Here is a 14974-nt window from a genome sequence, read left to right on the forward strand (position 1 = left end):
GAGGGCGGAGGGCGGCGAGCGGGAGGGAGGGATGGAGGGAGGGGAGGAAGGAGCGGGGCCCGGCGCTCACCTGTCGTCTCCTCTCCGCAGTGGGCACCGCGGCTGTGCGGCTCCGGGCTGCGCCTTTTCGTCCATGTGGCCAACACGGTGAGTCGGGGCGAGGGGCCGGGTCGCCGGCCGGGCCCGGCGCCGGTGCTTGGCGTGTAAACAAGGCAGTAAAACGCGAGGCTGCTGGGGGAAACCGGCCAGGACTGCCCGGGGGGTTCCGAGGAGGGGGGTGGTAGGTGGTGGTGGACCCACGTTTGTTGGGAAATTGTCGGGAGGTTGCGGGTCTCTGCGTGGTTTGGGGTTCACCCTGTCTCACTTAAGGTGAGATGACGTGGGGGGACAGAGGGATGGCCTCTGGGTGAGGGTGTCCTGAGTGTCCTTGGGCACGGAAGACGACACCAGACTCGGAATACAGCCGCCGCCAGCTTTACTTGGATGTCAAGGGGTTTGGGGTCCCTCAGGCCTCTGAGTGGGGTTGTCAGGGAAGGCGCTGAAGGCAGATGTTCCCCCAGAGCTCTTTCTCAGGTGGGCTTTGGTGCTGAAAGCAGCTTTGCCCCCCAGAGCTCTTCCTTGGGTGGGTTTTGGTATCGAAGGCAGCTGTCCCCTCCAGAGCTCTTCCTCAGGTGGGCTTTGAGCCTGTGGGTTGATTCCAGCTGAGGCCGGTGTGGAGGAGGCATGGCCGCTGTATGGCAGGGTGCTGGGGGGGAAAAGCCTGTGTCCCCTTGGCAGTGAGCACCTTGTGGCATTGTGTACCCGAAAGCAGGTGGATTTTGTTGTTGTTGCTGCTGCTTGGCCTTTCCTTTTGAGCCAGTGTCAAGGTTAGGCATGAAAGTCTTGTTTCAGCAGTGTGACCTGCTACAGAGCTTGGCAGCTGGTGGGGCCTGGAGTGAAAGCTAGTAGTGGGCTGTGCCTTTATTCGTGAGAATACCTTACAGGTGGCTTTCTTCCAGGATGTAACAACCAGAATACCTTTTTATCCCTTGCTTTGTGGCCGCTTCTAGTGCGTGGCCCTGGGCTTGTCTCCTTTTGTGATGCAAGATGCTCAATCTCTTACAGAATTGTGCTGGTTTAGATTCGATGTAGATTAGGAAAAAAGAAGAGACTGTAATTCTTACGTAATGTGTGAGGCAACCTATCGCTTCATGGATCTAGGAGTGTGAGCCTTGCTTCAGACTTGTGCTGTATTTGCACATCCCTTAACAGGTTTTTAAAGTCCATTGTTGAGCTATTAAGGCTGACTAGAACAAGACTGGTCTCTTTGGGACCGCTGGTATTTCTACACTGGGAACCAAGGTATTCAAAGGGTGTTTTCAGCTGCCGCCTACCATGGAATCTCTAAATTTCTCATGCTTTTCCAAGCTGACTCTGTTTACTGCAGGAGCTGGTTGAGCAACAGGAAAGATCCTAACAGGGAGAGAAACAGAATAATAAGCTTCTACCGTATTCAATGTTTGCATAATCTGCGGAACATGAAGAAAGGAAGGGATGGGAGCTATATAGATGCCTCTTAAGTGTTGCAACCTGCAGCTGCAGGCTTTCTGGACAGAGTCAGGGAAGGACAAAGGCAGAAGAGCCAAAGAATACACTCTTTATAATTACATAAATATGAGAGGAGGAGGGAAAGCATTTTGGGCCAGTTTTGTGGCCTGAAATAGAAGGATTTGTGCTATTTTTTTGCCACGTAGCATTGCATTTTCTCTAGGGTGCCCTGAGACTGCAGAAATTGTTAGCACATTCACCATTCCTTGTCTAGTGAGGAAGGTGTTCAGGTCAAAGTTACTGCAAACCAATGTTTCTGCTTACTTTCTTCTAGGCTTTTGGACAGATCTTCTTACTGCCACTCTTAATAAGGTAAGAGTGGGGAGTTTTCTACCCCTCCAAGTTTGGTTTTTGTTTTGTTTTGGTTTGGTTTTTTTTAAAGATGCTTGCATTGCACACCACTTAAAGGTTGTCTGAAGTGGCCTTTTCTAAGAGGGAAACTGCATAACTTGATTGGAGAGTGAGCAAGATTATGTCATAGATGTTTACTAGCTTATTTTTTTGACTACTCTGGTTTGAGTTGGTCTCTGTCAGAAGAAATTAACCTTTTTTCACACTCAGGCAGGTGCATAGAAACTGAATTCACCAGCTTGCCTCATTGCCTTTCTGTTCTTTTACGAAAGAGTAGTCTTTTTTTCAAGGCTGTGTGAAGGATGTGTGAATCTGCTGTGTTTATAACCAGCAGTGGTAAAAGAATAGTAGTAGTGGGGAAATGAGGCCAGACACGAAGTTCAGAGGTATTAGTATGTTCTTTTTAAAGATATTCACTGTTTTAGGTCAGCCTTTTCTCCTTCTCTCTCACTTATGTTTTTGTTTAGAAACTGTGCTTTCAGTTGTACATTGCACTAAGAGCCACTCAGGTAAGAGGTGTCAGGAACCTCAGACTCGTGCTTGGCTGACATAGTTTGCTCACCATTTGATGGGTCATCTGTGCAGGGCACTGAGAAGTGTATTAAACACAATTGGTACCCCTGAATTTTTACTTGAGGCATGGGCTTTTTTTGAGTGAATCAAACCCAGACAGATGTCACTGCTGTTAGACAGCAGATCATTCCTTGACACCTATGGCAGGGTCTTGATTTCCTTGCTTTACTTGTTCCAAGTCCAGGACTTTTGCTGCAATCCCTGTTGTGTTTGGTTGCAAACAAACTACGTTGAGGCATGTCATGGAAAAGTTTGAAGAGGTGCTTGTTTTAACAGGATTAGTACTTGAATGTATGGCTTGTACTATTTTCTCCTTTTATTTTCTTCTCCATTCCCGTCTTTTTTGGTCTGTAGGCGATATGTCTAATTACAGTGAATCGAAAACTTTCATCATTTTATTCCCATTTTGGGTTTACGGAGGCTGGCTGGCCTTATGTCAAGAGGTAGGAGGCTTTGCTAAGCAAGCAGAATAGATTTGATGCTGCCTTTAGGAAAGGTGTGAGAGATTATCTTGTAACTGTTGCAACTCCCTGCTGTGAGAGCAGACTGCTAAGACAAAATGTTCTTGGGTAAGGTTCCCTCTGAACAGTGAAAAATTCGTCATGGTAGAGCTTGCAAACTCTAGCAGTGACTCTCTTTCAGGCTGAACAATTTATCGCTCATGCGGTCGCTTGACATTCATGAAGATCCCACGTTTATCCCGGAGGTTGCTGCGGAGGTTATGGAAGACAAGTCTGAAGCTAAAAGAACTTCAGATATTATCGAGCAGCTGATAGATGGCAGGTCAGTATGTGATGTAAGAGTGGAGTGGAAGAACACATGTGTTCGCACTATCACGTATTAGTGGGAAGCTGTCATTGTCAGTAATCTGTATTAAAATCTTTTTCCACACCCAGCCACTTTACAAAACAAATAGTGCTGTCAGTCATCTTTCCTTTTGTAACTTATATATCACCAGTAGTTACAAGCAATGTGAAGTTTCTGCAAGCTTCAGGGAGTCTGCTTATTGGGGAGAGACCAAATTCGGCCCTTGCCAGAGCTCTGGTTGCACCAATAGAACAGATATACTTAGTGGTTTGCTAGTCAGCGCACACATCCCTTTAAGTGAGTTTGCAGGTGTGCTGTTTCTTGCCTGCAAGGAATCTCAAAGAGAACACAGGGGTTGCTTGGAGGAGAGAAGGAATGCAGGTTATAAAGAAAATGATCCACGAGAAATTAGGTTTTGTTAGTTAGGTTGCTTGGATAAAAGCCTGTTCAGCATCTTGACTGCAGCCTGTGCTCGATTAAATTGCACTGGATTCCAGGCGAAACGTTTCTCAGGCTCATGTGTCTCGTTGAGGTCTGATGCTGAGGTGGGAGCAGCTGGGCTGCTATTAATGCTCTCCCCATCTGTTTTTGGTTCTTAGTTGTGGGCCTATCCAGTAGTTACTGAAAATGTCTATGAGCTGCGCTACATCAGCGTCTCACAGAGTGGGTTCTCTCTATGTATCTTCGCTTTTAACAGGACTAAGCTTGCTCCCTGTTTGAGTTCTTAAGCTAGAGCAGGGAAAAGCTTTTGGCTCCTTCACTTTAGAGGGAGGGATGTATTTCCTGCAGGCATTGATCAGGGTGAGTGCAGTCTTCTGGTTCTTGTATCCCCAGCTCCGGCAGTAATACATTGAGTATTACAGTTACTGGAACCTTACCTCTTCCCTGCATAGCACGTTATGGTGCCTTACGCTGTCCCGTTCCAGGATATGGCTTCTGGTTTGGGTGATTACTTGGAGACATCACAGGAGTAGTAATTGTAGCTAGCTTTTCAGATGTTCATCCTATTGTGATGAGAAATGCTCTATTTCTTATGTACTCGAGCCAGTGACTTAGTTTTTAAGCAGTTTGCTGATGTGAATCCTAGTGTGTGCTGCATAACATCTCTTCCCGCTCTCGTACCATACACTGTGTGTGCTGCTGGCTGTTCAGATCGAACTTAGGATCCTGGGAGTAGGTTTACCAATATATTCTAGCTATTCTGTAATGGTCCAGTAGTGAGTAGCAAATGTAAACCTGGAATAAATTTTGAACAGTTTAGTGACTGCTGTATTGCAGTAGAATTACAAAGCAACTAGAACATGTCAGCAGGGCATGTGCCCTTATTTCTGTGGCACCCTGACTGTAGCTGGCATCTTGCATGTGTGCCAGGAGTCTTACAGAGTGTGAGCTGAAATGCATAGGCTAGCGGTCCAAATGGTGACCAGCAGGTTTACTGTGAGTGAGTGATGCCCAGCCTGCATTGAACCGTGATGCTGCAGTCTATAGGTCTAAACAGAGATGGCTTTGGTGGTTCACATTCGTCCCTTTAATCCTTTCTTTGCAGGTCTGATTCTGCTAGCAACGGGTTTAGCTTCAAAGGGATCAAAGACTACCTGGACTGCTACCGGTAGGTGAAATTATGGTCTGGAAACAACCTCTCTTGCATGTTCCCCTGCTGTGGGCTGTTATTGTTCCACAAGCTCTCAGGCATCTCTTAGTTAGGATTGTCCTTGAGGTACCACTGTTTAGCGTTGCCCTCTGCAATCCTTTCTCCCTAATAGAATAACGAAGGAAAGCCAACTGGGAGAGCTGACACAACTTTTACAAGCCCTGCAAGGATATTTAAATGCTGTTTTCCTTGTCTTATTGTCAGTCTTCTCTGGGAAAGATTTCTACATACCTTGTTTGCCCAAACACATGAGTGAGAAGGAGAGGAAGGTTCATCTGGATGATGCGAGTTGCACATACTGTGGGTCTCTGAAGATTCCCTTGGTTTCCCAGCTGCTTGTGCTCCTGTGAGCAGTTTGACTGCTTTCACCCAGTAAACATGTCCAGCTGGGGAAGAGCTGGAAGCACATCCCTGACTCTGAGGTTCTGCAAGCTGTTGGCTGCTCGGTAACTCCTGGTTGCCTCTGGGCCATGTGCCAGATGTGGAGCGCTCAGATAAATCCTCTTGCACTCCTGGCACTTGTTCCTTGAGGGCCACCTCTGCCAGTAGGCTGTGGCCTTGGAGCAAACAGCTGACACTGCAGTCTGGTGTTATAGGTGAGGCTTTTGTGTCAGCCAGAGGTAGATGTGTTTGTGGTGTGACATAGCCTTTTGCCAGGAGGGAGGGAAGGCTTGTTTGTTGAAGGTGGGTTATGACCGTAATGCTGTGAGCCCTTTGCTGTAATGGGAGACCTGTACAAAGGGAGCTGGCCTCTTGGTCTTAGCTCATGATACTGGGAATTCCATAGCATCAAGATTTCAGCAGCTGGAGGACTGTCTGTAAAGCTGTCAGCTGTCCTTCCCTGTTTATCTGGTGGTTCAGGGATATCTGGGTAAGTCTCTTAGCTCCTGCCCCTAGTCTAAGGGTTGGGGGCATGCAACCCAACTAAGGGTGTAGGCAAATTCTCACCTTAAGGAAGGGAATTTTCTATCCTGATGGTGTCAACTGTGTTAAAATCATCACCACGTGCAGATTCTTACCTAGTTCTTGCTTACAGCTGTGACAGCTGCCATCTTGCTACATGAGAGACAAACCCTGTGTGTGGGTGTGGTGTGGGGGTCTTGTAACAAGGTCCCTACTTCTCCTGTCTTTTAGGAGTGGGAAGCTGACGCCATCTCAGGTAGCAAAGAACATCATTGCCACGCTGGAGGACTGCGACAAATCCACACCCCCACTCAGAGCAATAGTGCAATGGGACCAGGAGCAAATAATGCTGGTAATGTCTGCCTCTGGTAGGGAAGGAGCCTCTGCCACCTCAAGAGCAGTAGCATCCATTAGAAAGGGCAGAGGCTCTTCTGCTGATATATTGCATAGAAAAATATGTATGTTTTTCCACCCTCCTTGTGTAGAGGACTACAACAAGTTTGCTTTCCTTCCTGCAAAGGGAAGTAGCATTAAAGCAGTCTGTTTCCTGCTGGATGACTGTGTTTAAAACAGGACTTCTGTGCTTATGTGGCATTTGTTAGCATAGATGCTTCCAAGCAGTAGTTTGCCATCAGCATATGGTGGAAGAAGAAAGAAACTCTTACAGTTTGGCTTAGTAGAAGTCTGAGAAAACCATTTTTGGTATCTGTTCTGATACTGGTAGTGACCTTCAGCTCAACTAAATATATATAACATATACTTTTTTTTTCGTCTGTGCAGATGGCTGAGGCCTCCACCGTTCGTTACAGGAATAAATGTACTCTCTCTTATCTGGATGGCATCCCAGTGTGTCTGAAAGAAGAGTTCAAAGTGGTGAGTTTCCTTGTCTGACTGTCAGTTCATGCTGCAGGTGGTCAACCCAGAAAACTCACTGCGACAAAGTTTTAAGGCCAAGTCCTCAGCAGAGACCTGAGAATATTTGTGATAAGGGGTAGTATATGGGTTTGTAATGAGTAGGATTAACAAGTTTTGCCAGGTGAAGACAGATCTTGGGTACAGCAGACACGTTACATATCTTGTACTGATCTCTTTAATCCATGGGGATTAGAGGGTGGGCGTGGGAAACAGTCTCTCTTATGATGAAATGAGAATGGGTAAAAGCATCTGTAACTGTCTGTATTTCTCGGGCACTGACGGCTCCACCGGCAAAGCATCCCTCTCTCCTTACCTTAAAGGACATACTTGTGTCAGAAATATGCAAATTACTTTGAAAATTCCCACTTACAAGGAGTTTTGCCTGTGGCCTAACAACAGTTACCGTTAAATACTCCTGGCAGTGCCATCAAGCTGTCATGGGCTCTGCAGAGACCTACCCATAGGGTGGGAGTCCTGTTTATGTACAGATTCTTCCATTGCTGCATCGAAGTGAAGAGTACATAGCATACCCTGAAAGTGAGTCCATCTGGTATTTTGGCATCCATCTAATCTCGGTGCCGTGCTTCAAAGCACTGCAGATCTGAAACACTGCTGCTTTGTCCGTAGAAAAATGGAAAATAGAGCTCCTGTGTGCTGTGGGGACAAGGTGACTGTTCTGCAGCCTTTGGGCATAGTGATTGCATTGCTGCAGAGAGGCAGACTTTGATCATCTACATGATTCTGCTTTTCTGTGTCATGGTATTAAAAGGACTCCTCTGCATGGGAGAAAGACAAAATATTGAAGGATTAAGTGTCCCTCCTAAGAGAAGCCAACACAGAACAAGTTGAAAAGTGAAGCTTCCTAGCCCTTACTTACCTCTGTGCGTCCTAATGTCTGGGATCTGTTGTGGAGTTGAAGTGTGCATGTGAAATATGCACGTGTGCCTGCTTACCTTGCCATTGTTTTGGGATGATTAATAACGTGTCTTCTTGCCTAAGGTACCTTACCGTCACCGAGTGGGAACAGTGTATCTTGGGACAGAGCCTGAAACAGAAGATGCTACTGTGGCCAAGAAGCTGCGAGAGGCTGGAGCTATCATTATTGGGGTCTCAAACATGCATGAACTAGGGACTGGAACAACTGGATGCAACCCTAATAGGTAAAAATCTCTTTTCCCCTCCTTCACCTAGGTCTAGAAAGACCTAAAAGTCTGTCTAGAACTGACAGGGAAGGGTACAAAAATAGGGCAAGCGTGTGAGAATAAAACTGACAGAAGCACCCTGTGCAGGAAAAACCCTGGGGGTGTGAAAACCAAGCATTGTAGATTTGAGGGTCAGAGTAGCTGTGGGAGCCTGAAGACTCCTGAAACCAAAGGAAGGTGAGGATCCAAGTGGTGTCTGTTGAGTAAGGAACTCGGTTTGCCACGCCTTAGAGGCCTGGAGGTGTGAATGTTTACAGGATGAGTGGTAGACAAAAGCAGTGACAGAAAACAAATAAATAGTAATCTAATGCTCAGTCACAGAAACGGCTAAAGGCCCAGAACAGTGAGAAAGGGCACAGTCATCTCAGGAGAACATAGTGTTTTTGTTTCCTAGCTAAAACGGGTACACTGGAATTTGCTTTACTATTGTGAATTGTCCAGCTATAGCCAAGCTGAGAACTGCTATCGTAGAGCAGTGGTCTTCACAGCCTTGATAAGCCATATGCAGGGCCACGCTTCATGCATGTGTAGCTGGATGGAACTGGGGCTCCCCCTCAGCTGGAACGACGTGCCAAGGCATTTCCTCACTGTGTGAGGTTGGCTAGATACCCAGCCACCTGGCAGCTCTCTTTGGTGTCTGGGGACTGTGATCAAACTGGAGACTTTGGGAGCTGCTGCTCTGGGATAAAGGGGAGAGCTGGGGATGCTGACTTGCTTGTCTGTAAGAATTGCTGATCATCAACTGCTCCGCCTTTTGAAACTGCATAATCATGGAATCATGAATGGTTTACATTGGAAGGGACCTTAAAGATCGTCTAGTTCCAACCCCCCTGCCATGTGGCATGCAGTAATGGCACAGTGCTGTTGGAGACGGAAGAGCTGGAGCGGCATCCTTTCTCCTGCTTTGCATCTGTCTCTTGAATAGGCTGCTTGTGTTAACAAAAGATTGGACTCTGAGGCAGAAGTCTTTTTTGCATCTTGTTTTCTAGGGACATAGCACTATCTGGGATGCAATGTATCTCTTTACTAAGAGATTGGAATCCCTCAGCTATGTTTCTGGATCTTTTCCTGAAATGTATCTCTTTACTAAGAGATCAGCTATGATCAGATTTACTAAGAGAACTCAGCTATGTTTCTGGATCTTTTCCTGCCCTGTAATGCATGCAGTCCTTCCTAGGAAAAGATTCAACACTATTTGTCTGCCTCAGGTACCACAAGATCCCTAGGAATCCCTACAAGCCTAACCACTTCACAGGTGGGAGCTCCAGTGGGTCAGCTGCAGCTGTAGCAGCAGGTAGGTGGTCCTAAATGGAGTTTGGGGGTGGTGGGAGGAAGCTCCTGAGCCAAAGTACCTCAGGCATTTAGTGTGTATGAGTGGGTTTAGAAGCTGGAGGGAACTCCTAGCTGAACAGAGAGCTCTGTGTGCTGTTTTTGCTGCAGCTGCTGGTAAAATGGACAGGGCAACATGATGTCTCTCTGATCACAGGCCAATGTGTGGTTTGTTGTTTTTTTTTTTTTTGTAGGGCTCTGCCCAGTGGCTATTGGCACAGATGGAGGCGGCTCTGTGAGGATTCCTGCTTCGTTCTGTGGTGTGGTCGGGCTGAAAGGTAGAGCCCTTTAATCATGGAGGGGGTGTGTGTCTTGTTTGGTATATCAGATAGAATGCCACAAACAAGTCAGGCACAGTCCATTAATTCCTGTCAAGCAAAATTTGACCAGAGAAACTCTGGAGTATAACACCCTGAGAGTCACGTGGGTTGGACTGGCAGAGTGGAAGTATTCTCAGTACTGGCTGTTGAACAGATGTTCAAAAGACCCTAACTTATTTGAGTCAAATGCTAAACAAAACATGCCTGCTGCTTTTCTTTCTACCCACTCGTCCCTCTTCCATCTTCCTTCTCTGCTGGGAGGTGTTCCCAACATAGTTGGGTATCTGTAGTGAGCTAGTGAAAAGCATCTCCACTCACAATTGTTTGCCATCACCCCAATTATATGGAGAGGCTGATGCTGCTCAGATTTGTATCTGGTAAGTTAAACCTGGTAATAGGGTTATATGAAACCAGGATGTAGCCATTCCCTCTTATCTCAGTGTTACAGGAAGTAACAATACAGCTTTTGCAGTAGGAATTAATGTAATCAAGAGGAACGTGCAGAGTACATAAGATGTGCATAGAACAGTATCTACAGCATGGAAGGTAGCAAGGCAGGATTGTCACTTGGAAGAGATGCCGGCTTTTTGGAATGGTTCATTCTGAACGATCTTGGCTGCTTCATCTCAGACCAGATACTCAGCCATTACTCTGGTTTTCCATCCTTCACATGCGATCAACTTGATTAAACTTGATTCATCTGAGGAAGATAGTGATGACGATGACAAAAATGTAACTGGTTGGAAAGGCAATGCGAGTACTCACAGAAGACAACTGGTGTTAGGCATGAAGTCTCACTAGTGAAGTGGGTGAGATCTCCCAGGGGGTGGCATCTGCTGCTGTTGGCAATCCTGCTTCTGCCTCTCCATCCTCCCTGCCATAGATGCTGCTTCTGCATATTTAAATGCATGTATTTAAAAATATCCCTGCACGTATTTCCCCTCAACTAAATAATTTCTTATGGGGGAAAACAGTTTCACTATTTGTTGAATGCATCTGTTTCACTGATGAGACAGATCGGATCGTGGTCAGCAGAACAGGGTGTTGGAAGATGCGTGACTGGGCTCTGAAATGGCAGACATAAAAGGGACTGGCAGGGGTGCGTTGCTTACTGACTGGGTGCACCAGAGCCATCTAGGTCAGATCTTACTAGCAACTGCTACTATCTAGCTAACTGCCCGTTTCTTTCTCTAGGTACATTCGGGCGCATCAGTTCTCATGGCAGCTTGCCACTCTCTTACTCCACAGTCAGCGTAGGTAAGAGGACTCGTGCTCCACTTCGGGGACCTTGGTGTGTGGTGTTCTCACAGGGGAGGCAATCTGTGCCTACAAAAGACCTTGGGAGCAAGGTACGAATTACCCCTTGTCACATTTTTATAACTGATATCTCTTCTTATAGGCCCTATCTGTACCTCAGTGGCAGATGCAGCCATTGTTTACAGTATTCTTGCTGAGCCAGATCCACTCTATCCGTATGGTAGGTGAGCCCTCTCCCTCCCTTAGCCCAGGTGCTGTGTCTCCCTGGAGGCATCCTAGATAAAATGAGGAACTTTTGTTTGTTCCCTGCAGGACTAAAACAGCCCAAAGCAACCCTGTCTGATATGTGTGCTCCTGACCTGAAAGGCTTAAAACTCGGAGTGGACTGGACGTTTTTTAAGGTGCCTGCTCTCTCTTTCTCTTTCTGCTGCTTTGCAAAATGAGCTTTTGAAGGAATTCAGTGCATTCACTGTTCTCTTGCCCGTCGCCATTAGAACTTCTCTTATTTAGTCCTATAATTGGAAGAGAATATAGCCTGGGTGAAAACATCAACAGGGATAAATTTTTTTCCCAAGGTAGCCTTTTGAGTAAAAGTCTGTTGGAGGCATGAGGAAAGTTAATGACTGTACAGTTGATGGCAGTATGCTTCCTCGTACTGCTGTTTCTATCAGAAGCAATGCTTCTGAACTGATTAGAAAAGTTTAAAATCAAATGAGGAAAATTAGTGTATCCATTTGGTGACAATGCTGTAGCTGCTGAGTGGTATTTTATCATTCCAATGTAGAAACTGGGCTTGCAAGCTAGTACGGCTTGGCAATTGTAATGCAACCCCACAAATGCACTCAGGATTTCTTCCCTGGATGAAAACAAGGACTCTTTCTGGCTCTGCTCCAGTGCAGAGGAATATCCTCTCCTCTGGAAAAGACAACCTGCAAGCTGTTTTCTTGGAGCGGGTGGCCTAAGACAGTCCTGGAAGGCTGTGTTTCACTACCGTTAAGTACAGAACAGGGAAAGCTCCATAAGGACCAAAGTCCTCGTGAGTGTGCTCACCAAGGAGATGAGGGCAGTGACTAAAGTCTACTTAGTTCTTTCCTCTTTTTCTCTAGGCATGTGATGCTGAAGTCCTGTCCGTCTGTGAGAAAGGTAAAGAGGAAAAGTTTTTAAGTCTCTTATTCTGCCTGATGTCATGGTATCACTTGGTGCTCCTCTTGTGTGCATTAAAAAGATCTCGCCTGAAGTCCTTAACGGCAGATGCTTAAAGAGGTCTGGCTGGACAAACAGCAGTAGCTTTGTATTAGGGAAGCCCTCCTGACTGCTGAGGGTTAAAAAGCTCAGCAATTGTAGACTTGTCAGGTTACAATGGAAGAATGCAGTCCAGTGTGCTAAGCCTCTGTCTGCATAAAGACAGATCTGTGCTCAGTAATACTTAGTCTGCAAGCTTTAATGGTGAAAGACCTAAGGGAGGGACTTGTTTCACAACATAATGTTCAGTAGGAAAAACAGGGCTATGTCTTTGTGATGTATCCAGTCGTCTGGTATTTCCATGAAATCAGCCAAATGGTGCCTTTAGGGTGGCTTTGTCAGATTTTACGCTAAGCAAAATTGACACTGGTGAGTACATGGTGGGGTAGGAGAGAAAGATTCTACAATGCCTGGTATAGTAGTTGGCCTCCTATACATTGGAGCTGATATATTTCACAGTATCCAGGCCTTGCTTGCCTGGTTTTAATTCAGCCTCCTTATTTCCATAGACACATTTCTATATGTGTAGGGTTTTCTTAGGAGAGATGCACCATAAGCCAGTGGAATAGGGAAACTTGGGTATTTATGAAGAAGTTGGGGTCAAAGAAAGAAGGGGATTCTTTCTAGACTGCAAAAGATTCCCTTTTCCTGAAGTCTTGGTGTTCAGCCTTGCTAAAGTGCATCAGGATTTAGTGAACCTATACTGTTGACCTGGTCTCTTGAGTACCCGCCGTCTTCCTCCACCATTATGGTTCAGAAGAGGCTTTGAATGGGAATCTCGTGGTGCTAAATAATCACTTCATGCTGATAAAATACCGGTCGTGTCAAGTGCTCTAGGAAGCACTGTCAGTCCACCCTTACTTTTTAGGTTAACTGGGGGGCTAGAGAGAGGAGATGAACTTGCCTGAAATGGAGTGGGTAAGTTAGGAACCTGTCTGCAAGCCCCTACCCCTGCCCTGCTGGAGTATTGAGATCTAGTTAGGCTCAAGGCTTTTACCTATGAGAAGCAGCTGCAGCAGTCTGCATGCCACATGATGCACTGAAGATGCTTGCCTTTTAATGGCCTATGGGGTCTCTAACTTCTGAGGGGGTGGGGGATTCACAGCCCTTCTGTGAAGTCTGGTGAACTCAGGGATGCTGTCTGTGCTTTACCTGTTCTGTACTCAGCTGTGGAGCACCTGCAGAGTTTGGGAGCCAGCGTGGTTGAAGTGTCTCTTCCAGAGATGGAAGAAGTGCGAGTAGCACATGTAATCTGCATTCTCAGTGAGATGAGGGACTTCCTTCAACCTGACTTCAATAAACATTTCCAGGAAATGGTAAGTAGCAGTAGGTTGGATCAGTGGCAGTAGTCATCCTGGCTGATACAGAACAAGTGTCATGTCAGTGAGAAACCTGAGACTCTCCTGCCTTTTCTGTGACAAACCATCTGTTGGATGGCTACTGATACAGGAGAGCAGACCTGGAAGAGATCTCCTGGGCTGTCACATACAGTTTCTTGCAAGCAGAGCCATGATCAATGTTTTCTCTTTCAGAATTTGGACACTCGGGCTAACCTGGCCTTGGCTTCCCAGTTCACAGCTCTGGATTATATTACGGTAAGGGAGGAACATACTGTGGTGAAGGCTGAAGGCAGGCACCTAGTGAAATTCTAAAGGTGGGGTAGAGGATTCTCTTAACCTCCCCTTACATGTTGAAAGAAAGCACTCAGCTGTACAGCCTCTGATGTGAAAGAATGCTGGATGGTGGGGCACAACAGAGGACATGTATTGGTGTCCCACATGTTGATTCCAAACTGCAGGAAATGTGTCTTCTTTTGCAAAGGCATAGACTGTGATGGGCAGAGTCTGTCATCATCAAATGTGAGCCTCGGAACCAGGAGGGCCTGGTCAGACAGTAGTCTCTCTGCTTGCAGGCAAATCGACAGAGAACTCGGACCATGAGATTTTTGCAAGAGATCTTCACCACTGTGAACTGTATCCTTACACCAGGTATTGGCAACCTCGGCTAAAGAGCTGGTCCCTGACAACTGTGTGGTGCATTTTAAGAATTAATTTTTCCTCCCCAATTTTAAGAGCATGACTTTTGTGCAAAGACTTCACTGTGCCTCAAAGCCTTTAAAAGATAATGCAGCCTCCTTAGAAAGACTGCTATGTATTTCTAGGTTTGCTGTTTATTTATACACTTAATGCTATATCCATGGCAGTGAGAAACTCCTTGGTACTTGAAACAGGAGCTGCAGAGCCAGCACATTTATACAGGAGGGACTGGACATCTACTTATGTATGCAAATGTTCTTACTCTAAATAGAAACTAGCTGCTTAATTCATAAATCCCAGTGACTTGATTGCGTTCCAGGGGTGTGAGCTTGCATCACCAATGTATATCAAACATGGGGCTTTAATGAACTGAGCTGTTCCTTGAAGATTGCTCGCTGACTCTTCCTTTGCTCTTTAAGCACTGGATCACATTGCCCAGAGAGGCTGTGGAATCTCCATCCCTGGGGATATTTGAAAGCTATTCAGATATGGTTCTGGGCAACCTGCTCTTGAGACAGAAGGTTAGACAAGATGACCTCCTGAGGTCCCTTTCAATCTCAGTCATTCTGTGATTCCTCCACAGGTGTTGCTTCCACTGCCCCAAGGATCTATGAATCTGACCTCTTGTCTGGGAGCAGCGATTTGCCCTCGACAGTCCGGTCCATGAGGTAAGAAGAGTTAAGATTAGCTGCACTACTGCAATTGCTCAGGCTATAAAGCAGAAGAGATCAATCCTAGCTAGCTCTCCCCCCCCGCCCCCTGCAAAAAAAATGGCTTTGCTGCTGTCCCAAGGCAGGAATG

General features: G+C 46.3%; 1 protein-coding gene across 1 annotated transcript in view; it reads left to right on the plus strand.

Annotated features, from left to right (window-relative positions):
• LOC104281895 (fatty acid amide hydrolase-like) overlaps nt 1-14974 on the plus strand; it is a 16527-nt gene that overhangs the window by 757 nt on the left and 796 nt on the right. The window contains exons 2-18 of the mRNA XM_009879951.1: nt 91-147; nt 1862-1899; nt 3154-3294; nt 4865-4927; nt 6104-6224; nt 6653-6745; nt 7787-7947; nt 9198-9283; nt 9513-9596; nt 10833-10895; nt 11038-11115; nt 11208-11296; nt 12002-12038; nt 13305-13453; nt 13670-13732; nt 14050-14125; nt 14757-14843. Coding sequence (XP_009878253.1) covers nt 91-147; nt 1862-1899; nt 3154-3294; nt 4865-4927; nt 6104-6224; nt 6653-6745; nt 7787-7947; nt 9198-9283; nt 9513-9596; nt 10833-10895; nt 11038-11115; nt 11208-11296; nt 12002-12038; nt 13305-13453; nt 13670-13732; nt 14050-14125; nt 14757-14843 — 1486 coding nt within the window. The remainder of the gene's footprint in view (nt 1-90; nt 148-1861; nt 1900-3153; nt 3295-4864; nt 4928-6103; nt 6225-6652; nt 6746-7786; nt 7948-9197; nt 9284-9512; nt 9597-10832; nt 10896-11037; nt 11116-11207; nt 11297-12001; nt 12039-13304; nt 13454-13669; nt 13733-14049; nt 14126-14756; nt 14844-14974) is intronic.

This window comes from Charadrius vociferus, unplaced genomic scaffold, assembly GCF_000708025.1.
Source record: "Charadrius vociferus isolate BGI_N301 unplaced genomic scaffold, ASM70802v2 scaffold162, whole genome shotgun sequence".
Classification (NCBI taxonomy): Eukaryota; Metazoa; Chordata; class Aves; order Charadriiformes; family Charadriidae; genus Charadrius; species Charadrius vociferus.